The sequence below is a fragment of the Malania oleifera genome, chromosome 9 (genome assembly GCF_029873635.1).
Source record: "Malania oleifera isolate guangnan ecotype guangnan chromosome 9, ASM2987363v1, whole genome shotgun sequence".
In the NCBI taxonomy this organism is placed as follows: domain Eukaryota; kingdom Viridiplantae; phylum Streptophyta; class Magnoliopsida; order Santalales; family Ximeniaceae; genus Malania; species Malania oleifera.
The window spans coordinates 46996223-47009586 of record NC_080425.1 but is presented as its reverse complement, the minus strand read 5'-3'; the positions used below and the strand labels follow the sequence as shown (position 1 = coordinate 47009586).

At 37.8% G+C, this 13364-nt stretch overlaps 1 protein-coding gene across 1 annotated transcript in view; it reads left to right on the top strand.

Moving 5' to 3' along the window:
* Nucleotides 1–13364, top strand: part of LOC131163992 (MACPF domain-containing protein At4g24290) — a 53990-nt gene that overhangs the window by 15677 nt on the left and 24949 nt on the right. The window contains exon 2 of the mRNA XM_058120858.1: nt 6700–6938. Coding sequence (XP_057976841.1) covers nt 6700–6938 — 239 coding nt within the window. The remainder of the gene's footprint in view (nt 1–6699; nt 6939–13364) is intronic.

Genomic DNA, 13364 nt, shown 5'->3' with positions numbered 1-13364 from the left:
TTTGTTTAGCCACTCCCCATATAACAAGGTGATATTTAAACCCCTCCTATAAGCTTTCCCAAAGAAATCTTCTATGTTTTCCCTCCAATCGCCCAGCACTAAGGACGATAAGGGGAGGAGGGCAAGAAATAGAATGGAAGATTCGTCAAAGTGCTCTTGATAAGGGTAGGTCAGCCTCCTTTTGATAAGAAATTTCTTTTCCATCCTACCAATCTCCTTTCAAACTTCTCTATAATGGGGTCCCCAACTCATTTGTCTTTGAATTTGGCTCCAAGGGGGAGACCGAGGTAATTAGTGGGAAGGGATCCCATCTTGCAATAATGCAATAGGCTCACTTTTACCAAGGTTCACTTTCAAGCTTGAGACAGCCTCAAACCCTAACAAAATGGATAGGAGGTTGAGGATATGAAGGGGACCATCTTCGCAAAAAATGATAGTATCATCTGCAACAAGGAGATGAGAAACTTCCATAAGCCTTCCATATTTGCTCACTGTGAGACCTCTAAAGATCCCTCCTTCAATAGCTTTCATCAGCACGAGGCTTAGCACCTCCATGATCAAAATAAACAGAGAAGGGGACAAGGTATACCCTTGTCTCAAGCCCCTTGAGGAGTGAAAGAAATTAGAAAGGAAACTATTTATGAGCACTGAGAAGCTTGGAGTTTTGATGCATTTAGAATCCAACTACACCAAAGTTCCCGAACGCCCATTTTCCTAAGGAGATAAAGAAGGAAGTTCTAGTTGACATGATCAAATGCTTTCTCCATATCTAGTTTGCACGCTACTCCCTTTTTTCTCATAGGTATCCACCACCGCATTGGCAATAAGGGCAGCATTCATAATCTGTCTTCCAACAACAAAAGCATGCTGATACTTACCAATGACTTCCAGTATTGCTTTTGTTTTTTTTTGACCTCTGGGCTAGGATTTGGGCAATGATTTCATAAATGCTCCCCACCTAGCTAACATGGTAGAAATCCTTGATGTTAACAACCCCAACTTTCTTTGGAACTAGAGTGACAAAGGTAGGAAATCATCCGATCTAGGCGCTTTATCCCCATTGTTGTTTCTAATAACATGGGGCTTGGAGGACCTCTGCTTCATCAAAGGGTCTCTCAAGACACCCTGCAGTGTAGGAAATGTGGGATATTAAATTGATGCCATCCACTGTAGGTCTCTAAATCTCAGGTTTAGTGTAAAGGTATTTATAAAAATCACAAATACCTCTCTTAAAATCCTCTTCCTTGATCAAGCTGATTCCCCCACTTTCAATGGATAAGGTGTTAGCAGTGTAGGAAATGTGGGATATGAAATTGATGCCATCCACTGCAGGTCTCTAAATCTCAGGTTTAGTGTAAAGGTCTTTACAAAAACCACAAATACCTTTCTTAAAATCCTCTTCGTTGATCAAGGTGATTCCCCCAATTTCAATGGATAAGGTGTTACATCTGCAATGAGCATTTGCTGTTCAGTGAAAGAATTTTGTATTATAGTCCCCCTTCTTGAGCCATGACAGCTTTTGATTTCTGCCTCCAAGATATTGCTTCAAGATTAATAACCTTATTCAATTCCTCCTTAAGCAGAGCTATTTTGGCACTCTTTTCATTATTGAGACCCTAGACTTTCTCCCGTTGATCAAGTTCTTTGATGACACCAAGGATAACGGTCTTCTTCGCCTTGACATTTCCTAAGGTGTTTCTATTCCATATCTTTAGATTTTATTTTAATCCTTTCTATTTTGAAGCAAGCACAAAACTAGCCTTTCCTGCGACATGAATAGAGGACCACCAAGTTTTCGTTAACTCCTCGAAACCATCATGATTTAACCACATATTCTTGAGGCGAAAGGGGGTTAGCCCCCATTTAACTCCCCCTGTATCAAGGGTGACGGGGAAGTGATCTGAGATGGGTTTGGGAAGTAGACTTGATGACGTGGGGAAAGTGAAGTTCCAAGTCTACCGAAATTAGGAGCCTATCCATCCTTGAAAAGGAAGGTGGCTTCCTGAGGTTAGATGTAGTGAAATTGCCACCAATGAGAGTGAGATCAGTGAGGGCATTCACGCTGAAACTAAAGCTTATTATAAGAGGATTTCAAGCTTTTGAAAATATAGGAAAAATATTAAAACTTGGATATTAGCTACAACATTTTATTTGACCATTTATATCTAAATTATGTGCGTTTGTACATCAAGTAATGTTTAACTGATTTATGAATTTCATTTACCTTGAATGTTTACTATGATTATCGTATTTCAGTTATTGCACCTTATACACCACATAACTGTCCTTGATGGAATTTGTTTATAATATTATACTTTGAAATCATGCATTGTTATGTCTATTAGTAGTTTCTATAGTTTTATAAAAGAATTCCATGCTTTAATACTAATTTCTATTACTTTTTACAATCGAAATCAGAATCGAAATCAACATTGAAATTTCCATTGAAATTTCTGTGCTTTTGAAGCTCAAAGTTTTAGTTGAAATTGAAATTTGAGACCTTGCCTTGCAAGTGCATTGATGTAAATGGCAACCCTTTCATTCTTTGGAATATGGGCAACCTTGAAGTTTTGCATCACATCCCTCAAGAAGTTTTCCATATTCTTTGCACTTTGACTCCCTTCAAAAGATTTTGGCACAAGAACTCGAGCCTTATGAGAGGCTTTACCGTTACTAGAGCTTGAAGAGATAGCCCTCCTCACAAGTGTGATTTCATCATCAACAGAACTGAGCATGCCATGAACAAAATCTGTGGGTTGTCGTATCACTTGGAGGATATATTCGTTTCCATCACAACTATGAAATCAAGATGTATGAGTTGCAACCCATCCAAATCCTTGGTTAGTCATTTGCATTGCACTGCCAATGGAACTATGTTGTGGAAAACTATGAAAGTTTTCTAAACTCTTTCCTACCAACCCAAATTCGTCATAGGTGAGCCAGGCTTTGATATTGCTTGTCATGGGCTTTAAATTTCCCACAAAAATTTCCTGCCTTGATGGCACCAAATACCACTTGGTCAAGGCCAAGATCCCACAATCCAGCTATTTGGTTTGTTATCTTGCAAGTATAGAGTTAGAATAGCATGATAAGTGAAGCATTTGCACGAAAAACACCTCCCAACCTTAATCTTTTATTAAGACAAGGAAATACACTCAACAACATGCAGGAACACAACACACTAATCCTCTTTAGTGTTTCAGGCATGCAACATGTCAATTTAAAGATAATTGACACCGCTAATGTAAAAGGATTTGCTGACAACCCCAACTACCTAGGCTGTGCTGGATGGTACTGGCATGTGCCATCAAGGCTCTAATCAACTCTAATTGCATTTGCACTGCTAGAATGCTGCCATTTGTTGGAAAACCATGAAGCTGCCCTTAGACAAAGAAATGCAAGTCAGCCTTCACAAAGGTGATCTTTCTCAATCATGAATCTTTGCAACCATTTCCCTGAAGGGGTTTTTTTGAAAATGTGGAGGGACTTCAAACCCAAGCCTCCTGAAGAATGGGTTGCTTCACCATGCCTCATTTGAGAAGGTGAAATTTGAATTCCATCATGAAGCAAAGAAACCTCCTTTGAATTCCTTTTAGGCTCTTGGAAACTGAAGCCGGAAGGGGTAGGAGAGACATTAAATAAACGGGAAGATTTTTCAAGGTGCTTTTAATGAGCGAGCCTACCACCTTTTGGAAAAAAAAAAATTCCTTTTCCATCCTGCCAACCTTTTTTTTTTTTCAAATTTTTCAATGATAAGGTCTCACACTCCTTTATCTTTGAATTTGGCGCTGAGAGGTAGCGCAAGGCAATTGATAGGGAAAGCCCGAAAGTTACCATCTTGCAGCCATAAGGCCAGCAAGGAGAGGCCTGTGTGCAGTTCTGCCAACCGGAATGATTTCACTTTTTCCAAGCTTAACTTTTAAACCTGAAACTGCCTCAAAACTTGCCAAGATACATCTCAGATTCAGAATGTGGAGAAGGTCATGCTCCCAACAAATGATAGTGTCATCCACAACAGGAGATGTGTGATTTCATGGACCTTCCATGCCTGTCAACTCTAAGGCCTTTGATTAGCCCTTCTTTGTTAGCTTTTTTCAACATGAGGCTCAATACCTCCATCACCACAATGAACAAAAAGGAGGATACAGAGTCACCTTGTCTCAGTCCTACAGAGGAATGTAGAATCAGTCGAGCACATCCTCTTCGATTGTACTTGGACCAGTAATCTTTGGAACATGGCATTGACTTCGATTGGACAATGGTGGGTTATCGCCAACTTTGTGGGAGGGGAACTCTGGGCCTGGGCAACTAAAGAGAAGAGAAAGACTACGTCTCTCATTCCCTTTGCAATTTTCTGGTGCATTTGGAAAGAGAGGAATAGGAGAGTGTTTTTAACAATTCAACCTCAAAACTCCAAAGTAGCAAAGAGCAATGGTTTGCAGTCAATAGATGGCATAGTAGGACTGTCGCAAATGATTATAATGTAATCGCTGATCTTTGTGACACCCTTTAGGGTGGCTGACTTTTGTATTATGGGCTGGCATCCGCTGATGCCTTTTCAATAAATATTCCTTTACTTATAAAAAAATAAATTGTTAAGTAATTGCCCTGTGCAGTCAACGTGTCAACCAACTGCTTGTGCTGTTGACACTTTTATGGCCTGAAGGTCAAATCTTTGTGTTGTGCACTATTTCGCCTTAATCATGCCACTTCTCAGTTCTCACTCATGAGTACATAGCCACACAACGATAGGATATTTGACGTACAACTGAGTTAATCACCCACACATCCTACAACATAACCGAAATCAACCACTGTACTGATGCAGTTAAAGACCATGGCCTGTCATGTCCATCTTTGACCCTGTCAAGCATTCTCTGAGACATCTCATCTAGTTTTTGGTCCCCCCTTAGCAACATAGTATAGACCATCTAAAACCTATGAGATAGTCCATGACAATCCATCTCTTGTGTTGCTTTGGCATATGGCCTAATGGACATGCCTTTGTGTCACGGGCTAAGCTTGTTCAGGGCATTATGCTTGCCTATGACCGCTTATCTCGTGTGTTTGGGATGGGTTTCCATCATGTAAATACTAGTGTAGGGTTATTTTCTAGTATTTCTTTCATTGTAAGCCAAATAAGGCAGTATGACTCCTCGGTCACTTTGATGTTTCCTAGTGCTAGAGTGAGAATGGCCTAGAAAGCTCTTTAGGGGAGGGTGAGTGTTCATCAATCATTGTAAAACTCACTAGCAATTGTCAACGTGCTTAGCCTACTTGCCTCCCTCGCTAAGTACAACATGTCAACGGAGGATTTGTTAATGAATTACGTTTGCTTCAATATTTACTGCTTGGTTGCCACGGCTTTCATGAATTGATTATAATTTCCGCTGCTATCTGATTGAATGTTAATGAAAGTGTTTCGTGGATGAATGTTGGTAAACAAAAGGCTGGCTAGTTAAGCAAGAGTGCTTTAGCTAGTGCCGCACGGCCCTTCACAACGGTGTGAAAAAGGCGGACCGTGACACCTTGCAATGTCAAGTGATCAAGAAGCTGACAGTTACCCACCTAACGTTCACATGACAATTGGTCATAAGCAAGCATAGGGCCCCCTGGACTAGCTTGATCATGGCTGTGGGCACACTCTTGAGGGTGACGCTGGTGGCTCCAGCCCCAGTGGTGCAGGTGCAGTGGCTCCACCCCTTGACATGCTCTTTCCCTTTTTTCCCTTGTTTTGGTTTTTGTTGACCGTTACTCTTCTTATATGTCAATTAGCTTCAAAATAAAGTTGGGAATGAGTTTCTTCATTCTTTTTAGTCTAGAATACCTCTAGTGGAGTATTTTAGTTACCAAAAAATGATTATTGATTGGTATAGGCTTAAATACATAAAATTAAATGTGTGCTTCTTAAAAATTAAAGCTTTTTAATATTTGGGCCCAATGCCATACATTTTTTTAGTGTGTAGGCCAAAATAGGGTGTTCACAATGATATATAATTACACACCCCTTCTGATGATTTGAGGATTTTGGGTGAAAGAAGGCTTGCAGGATTTAATGGGAATATGTTCTATTGGGTCTGGTGGGGTGCATTTGGCTTCAAAGGAACTCGAGAATCTTTTAGGAACAATGCTTTCCCTGTTCAGTTGCTTTCGGACAGAGTGGTCCTTTTTTTCTTGCTTTGGGGGTCAATGGCTGGTGCTTTAGCATCAGTTCCTTCATGTCTAATTTGGAGTGGTTGGACATATTTTCTGCATTAATTGTTCATTGTATCACTTTCATATTTTTTGTTTTTTTGTTTAGTTGTGAGAGGATTACTGGATTTTTTGTCCTTTGTTTTATATATTCTCTTTTTATTTCTTAACATACTTTTTTTTCTTGTTAAAAAAGAACCTTGCCCTCACTTGTATACATTCGTATATGTATGATCTGCATGGTTTATTTTTATGCTGTCACTCGTCCATAAGAGAAGTTATTATGAATAATCAGGTTGCCCTAGTATATTGAACATAAGGTTTCTAGTGAGATTGTTGGACAGCATACCACTCAAGGCACTACGGTTGCTGTTGGAACCTATTTGTGTGCCCATTTTATTTATAAATGCAAAACATGATTAAGCAGATTAAGCATAAATTACAAAATCTCCTCATCATGTTGACTGGATGCTTTGAGACTTACGCTGTGTTATTTATTTTCCCCAGATGTCCGAGCAATTCAACCAGGAAATATCATTGTCTGGTAAAATTCCATCGGGTCTTTTCAATGCAATGTTTGAATTTTCAAGCTGTTGGCAGAAAGATGCAGCCAATACTAAAACCCTTGCTTTTGATGGGGTGTTCATCACACTCTACACGGTTGCATTAGAAAAGTCTCAGATGGTACTCTGTGATCATGTTAAGAAAGCTGTTCCTTCGTCATGGGAACCTGCTGCATTGGCAAGGTGAAGCTTAAACTTTCGTAAAAACTGTTTGTGTAAAATGATGACATTGCAGTTGTTCTGTATTAGTGCTTCTTCAATGCTTTTCATTTTCTTTGGAATATTTCTTTGAGCTTTGGAACATGGAGTTCTATCCTTAAAGAGTTCCTGTTGTCTATGGAGCCATTACAGGGTGGCTGTCTTGCGTTCTATATCAAGGTTCTCACCTTCCAACCAAAGCACTAGTTCTTTGATGTGTTTGGAAATACCAAATAATTCCCAAAGGAGATAGAAAGTGGTCTCATCATGCTTGAGCTATTGTAAATGCAGTGTTAAATACTTGCCATGATAGCACACACCTTAAATAATCTACTGCTTGTATCTTGCCTGGCAGACTCTGTACATGAAAAGTGAAAAGGCAACTTTGTGAGCATTTTGCGTAAAAAGAAATCTCTGTGCCATAACTTCTCCAACCTATTTTAAAATATCCCTCTTTGTAAAGCTTTTAAATCCAAAGCAAGTATCTAGAATCATGTGCCTCGGGGGACTTTGTACATATTGTGAAGAATTTGTAGCCCCAGATCTTCCAAATAAATAGGATTGCAAATGGAATACTGGCCTCCATTTGCGTATGTGTGCATGTGGGGAGTGTGTACATATGCATGCATATGTTTGTGTATTCATATGTACTTGTGTTTCTATTTATGAGTTTGTGTATATATATTGAATGCTAAGCTTTTTCAACTACTTTAGTATCAAATTTGCCATGGCTTCCTATAATTGTTATGTGATCTGAATTTTTTTGTTGAACTAACTATATGTTTTCTTCTCTGGCAATATAAGATTCTTCTTTAACCCACAAGGTGAGGATTTGAGTGCTGTTTTTATTGTGCATTCCTTGATAATAGTCAAGATTTTTTCTTTCAATTTCAATTAAAATTTTGAGGCTTCAAAAGTATAGTTCCATGTCAATGCCAGTTTTAATTTCTATTTTAAAAAATGATGAAAATTAGTAGTAAGGTGTGAAACTTTTTTATGGAGCTCTAGAAACTCTTAATAAACATAATAATGCAAGATTTGAACTTTTTTTTTTTTTTTGAATAGAAAAAGAAATTCACTAATATTAGAGAGAAATTTTCAAAGACTAGAGGATAAGTTGTCTCTGCAAATACCCAAAAAAAAAAAAAAAAAAAAAACACCAAAAGCAGAAAACAAAAGTAAAAACATAAACAATAGCCTCATTCAAATTCCACTGAAGATCTAATGACAAAATACACTAGAACTCTTTCTAAGAAGGGCTAAAAGCTTAAAACATGCAAGTACGCTAATATGCACAAGGTTGTGCGTGCTTAAAAATTCACGGCCATTACATCTGCTTCCCATTATGTAACATCCGCTACCCCCACTTCCCGTTATACCCGTTACTGTTATGTTACTCTACCCGCTACTGCAATTTTAAACCATGGTTTGGCCGCTTGACAATGAAGATACAAGTGGTCACTAGTCTTATTTGCTTTTGTTAAAGCTTGATTATACATGATTCGTCCACAACCTAGGTAATTATGTTGTGTTTAAAAAATTATTGTATTCCTTGTATTGGGTAATCTATCGTGTGTTTATCTCACCATGTTCTATTTGGTTGCACGTGTAGGGGAGTGTTAAAGCTATACATTGTTGGCCCACAACCTAACAGCCTTTAGACACATGATATAGATATTAGGACGTGTTCTTCAATCCCAATCTTCACACTCACAATCCCACTCTTAGGCATGTTTATCTTTAATCCTTAATTTTTTAAAAAATGTTAAGGTTAAAACCTTTTGGAATTTCACAACATTGCCCTCAAGAAAGAGAAAGGGTATCACGAGCAAATCGAAGATGGGAAGTGGAAACCCCCCCTCTACATCTTTGCCTCTGTACCTCTTTGCCAACCTTAAAGCCCTGTATCGCATGAAATCTTTGAGCATGTCGCAACATACAACTCAACACATCAACAGTTAGAGTGAAAAGAGAAGAGGATATGGATCCCTTTTCTATCAACTTCGTGAATCCTTGACCATTCACAGTAGCATGGTCTGAGGCTAAGTACCCTTTGTAATCTATCTTCTCCAAACCCCTTTTTGGAACGCTCTTTCTTAGGAACAGGGGCAATAAAGGTACAATTAACACTTTTCGCCACCACCTTGTTCTGATGAAACTTGTGAAGAAGCTCCATAATATCCTCCCGAATTACCTCCCAACTATTTTGAAAGAAAGCCATAGTAAAACCATTTAAGACTTGGAGTCTTGTCTTTCTCCATCTCCAACACTAACCCCCCTCACCTCCTCTATGTCAAAAGGTATCTCCGGCCAAACAAGAAGGTCCACCTCAATAGGACACCAATCCAAGCCCTCAGTAATCAATCCATGCTCGTGACCCTCATGTAAACTCGTATAGAAGTCTGTAATCTCCTCCCCAATTTTTTTCAAAATCATGCACTATACCTCCTGAATCTAACTCCAATTCTTTTATGTAGTTTTTCCTCCTCCTAGTAGTCACCCTAAGGAACAACTTGGAATTTCAATCCCCCTTCTTCACCCACTTAACACAGATTTCTGTCCCCGGCTGATATGTTCCTGAAGAAGGGCAAAGAGAGCGCATCTCCATGAGGTTAGCTCTTTCTTGCTTCTCCAAGAACCTTTGTACCACACAACAAGAAAGTGTCAACAGTCCGAGGTAGCACCAATGTCTCATAAAAAAAAATTAAAAAAAGACCCAAAAGATCTTCTTAGCAACTTGATAATGAAGAAACGAGTGCTTAGTAGTTTCACTTGATTCAAAACGCATAAAACAAATATTTGGGCTCTTATAAGATTTCCCAGCTGCAAAATATTATTGGTATTAAGCCTACAAAGAGTCATGGTCCACGTGAAAGCCCTGATTTTAAAAGGAACCTTCGCCTTCTAGAAGAAATCATTCAAGGAAAAGAAGGATTCCAAGATTTCATGAGCTAAAAGAAGAAATATTTTGTAGAAAAAGTGCCAGAGGTATCCCCTATACAAATCCTCAAGTCATTTTTTGCTTAGTAAAAAAATTTAGCACCATCAACAAGATGGTCATATCTTCAACCTCTATCTCTTTGAGATTTCTTAAAAAATAAAAATCCCAAGAGAGAGAGCCCTCCTTTTGGAATTTTTATTTCTTGCAGATGATAGTCTTGATTGATGAAAGTAGGAGTGTTTGGAATCTAAGTTAGAATTTTGGAGAACCATTTTAGAATCTAAGGGGTCGTTTGGTTCATGACATCAAAAATATTCCGATGGAATAACATTTATGGGAATCTCATTCCTGAGAATAGGATGCCTGCTTCATGGGAATAAATTTTTTGGTTCGTGTTGTAAGATTCCCAAGAATGTACATAGGATTCCTATGTTGATGTTTGGTTCAACATGGAATCTTGGTAGGTATTTGAAGAAGATGACCGTCTTGACATGTATGTAATAGATTTATGAAAGCAATTGTATTTTTCAACACAAAAATCTAATATCCTAAAATTTTCAACTACTATAAATTTAAAACATTCAGTTCTTAATAATTGATTAGCCGAAATAATTTAGGGCAATATAGTGTTTGAATATTAACTATTGTATTAAATTTTTGAAAGCAATAATAATATTACTTTGTTTAATAAATTATAGATGTCAATTAAAATGTTAATTAACATAAATATTAACACTCTTAATAGACATTTTAAATATTGTCTAATTAAAAAATTAATTCAAATTTCCTGATTATTATTTGTAATTAACATTTTTAATATTTCTAAATAAAAAATTAAGCAAGATTTATGTTAATCAATATTTTCTAATTATTTCCTGATTAATAATTAATTAAATTTGAATTAAAACGTTAATTATTGTCTTTAATTAACATTGTGTGTGTATATATATATATTAGTTAAATAATTAATATTTATGCTAGTTTAACATTTTTGCTTTTAGTGTATTAGTAATTATTATTTTAAATCTAATAATAGAGTGGTTATATTATATCGTGGGGACATTATTGTCCAAAAACCAAAATAGTGAGGATCATTTGGTCCAAAAAGTAAGATTCCCATGGGAATAGGATTCCCATGAAACTTACCCATGAGGGGAGGTGGGAGTAGGATGCCCATGTTTCATGGGAATCGTTGCATTCCTAGGAAAGTGAATATGTCTACCACTTCAATTCCCATGCTCAAACAAACATGAGAATAAGATGCCATGGACATCATATTCTCGGGAATGTTGGAAGATGCCACGAAACAAATGCCCCCTTAAAGTTTTAGGATAACTAGGAATAAGATAGAATATATGAAATATAATTTCAGTAACGTAAGGGTGGAGGGTATTGAGAGAATATTAAACTTGATAATCAAGAAATTAATAGCACTAGTAGATTTCGTAATTTTGGATCTATGATGCAAGCGGAAAGGGAAATTGAAGAGGATGTGATACATAGAGTTAAAGCAGGTTGCGTAAAATGGAGGAGTGCGTCAAGCGTGTTGTAGAGTACCTTTAAAATTAAAAGGAAAGTTCTATAAGAAAACTATAAGGCCAGCCATGCTTTATGGATTAGAATGCTGGGCAATTAAGAAAAATATGTATAAGAAGTAGATGTTCCCGAAATGGGAATGTTAAGGTGAATGAGTGGTATAACGTAAAGAACAGACATATACATGATAAACTTGGCAAAGCACCCATCCATTACAAGTCAAGGGAGCGCGGTTTAGATGGTTTGTGCATTTGAAACGCAGACCCAGTAGTGCACTTGTGAGGAGGAGTCAGCGATTTATTGTTTTTGGTATTAAAAGGGGTATAGGGGTAGAGCTAAAATAACCTAGAATGAGGTAGTAAGAAAGAATTTAATAACTCTTAAACTAGAGGAGGAAAATTCTCTCGATCAGGTGAATTGGCAGAAAAGGATTCATGTAGCGACCCCACTTCGTGGGACTTGAGGCTTGCTGTTGTTATTATTGTGCCCCCTCTAAAGCATTAATTAGGCATTTTGTATCCCAGACAGTCTGAAAAATGAGGGATGAGAGAGTCCAAGGAAACCTTTCCTACCCAATTATTTTCCCCAACCTAAGCGAGATTCCCATTTCCAGCTTGGAAGCAAGTTAGAGGGTATAATAAATGGGCAAATTAAGAAATGAATTTCCAAGGGATTGCATAAGAAGCATTGTGCTACCTCTAGTGTCCCACCCATTCAAACCATACTAGCTTCTAATTACCAGGTGCCAAAGGGAATCGACCTCCAAGAAAATCTCCATAGCCATTTCCCAACTAGAGATATGTTTTTAGACACCACATTCCTGTGCCCCAAATCCCCTCCAGACTGGGTCTTCCAATCCTACCCCAGCTAACAGACTGGTCCCTCTTACCACCTCACCTGCTCTTGACACCAGAAAGTTCCTCATAAGCCTCTCCAAGTCATCAGTCACCCCTGCTGGAATTGTAAAGAGAGAAAAATAATAGTATTGTTCGAAAGGGCCGCATTAATGAGAGTAATGTGACCTCCCAAGGATAAGTACGCCCTCTTCCAACCTCCAACTTGCGACCCAGTCTCTCCATCACTGGGTCCAAAAAAGAGGAGGAATTAGGATTATCTCTAGGAGGGAGACCCAAATAAGTCAAAGGGCCGTCCATAGTGGTGCAACCAACTGAATCAGCCAAGCCTTCTAACTCAGCCCTACCTAAATTCTTGTGAGCCACTGTACTCTAACTTGTGTAAAACTAATAAATAAGCATCATCCTAAGCAGGAGATTTTGTAATATCAATCACCGCATTGAGGAGTGCAGAGACAGTGTAATAGGGTCCATTATTGGGTAAATATAGCTGTTTGAGTGCTGAATGAATTGTAAATGGAAGAACAGAAGAATAACTTTTCTTTGTGAATATCTTATGAAGACTGCCCAGGCTTTTGTGAAGGAGATTCCAGGTGAAAAAGTACTTCGAAAGCAACAAAAAGAATATTCAGTTTCAGTTGATAAAATTTCATGATAACGTAACTGTTGAACTCACATTTTTGATGCAAATGGGAGTTTGATGAGACTAGGATTTACTTGGGCTGTCTATTGAAGCTATAATTTCTTCAGGGAAACAAAGGAAAACCTCTTCTTAGGCTTGTAATTGCACAAACCCTAACCCAATGTTTAGTGACTTTAGTCCACCGGAATGGAATGGAATGAAAAATTATAGGAAAAAAATATAAAATTATAAAGATCGAATTCCATTCTATTCCATTCCATTCTTGTGTGCCAAATAAATCATTAGTTCTTAACAGAAAAATCATTAGTTCTTAACAGAACTTAAAAGATGAAGGCTGAAATTTTACTGATAATAATAGTTGGGCTGCATACAGCGTGTCATTAGAAAATCTGTTTGTAAGAAGACCATCTATAAAAACCTTGATGACAGGATGACAC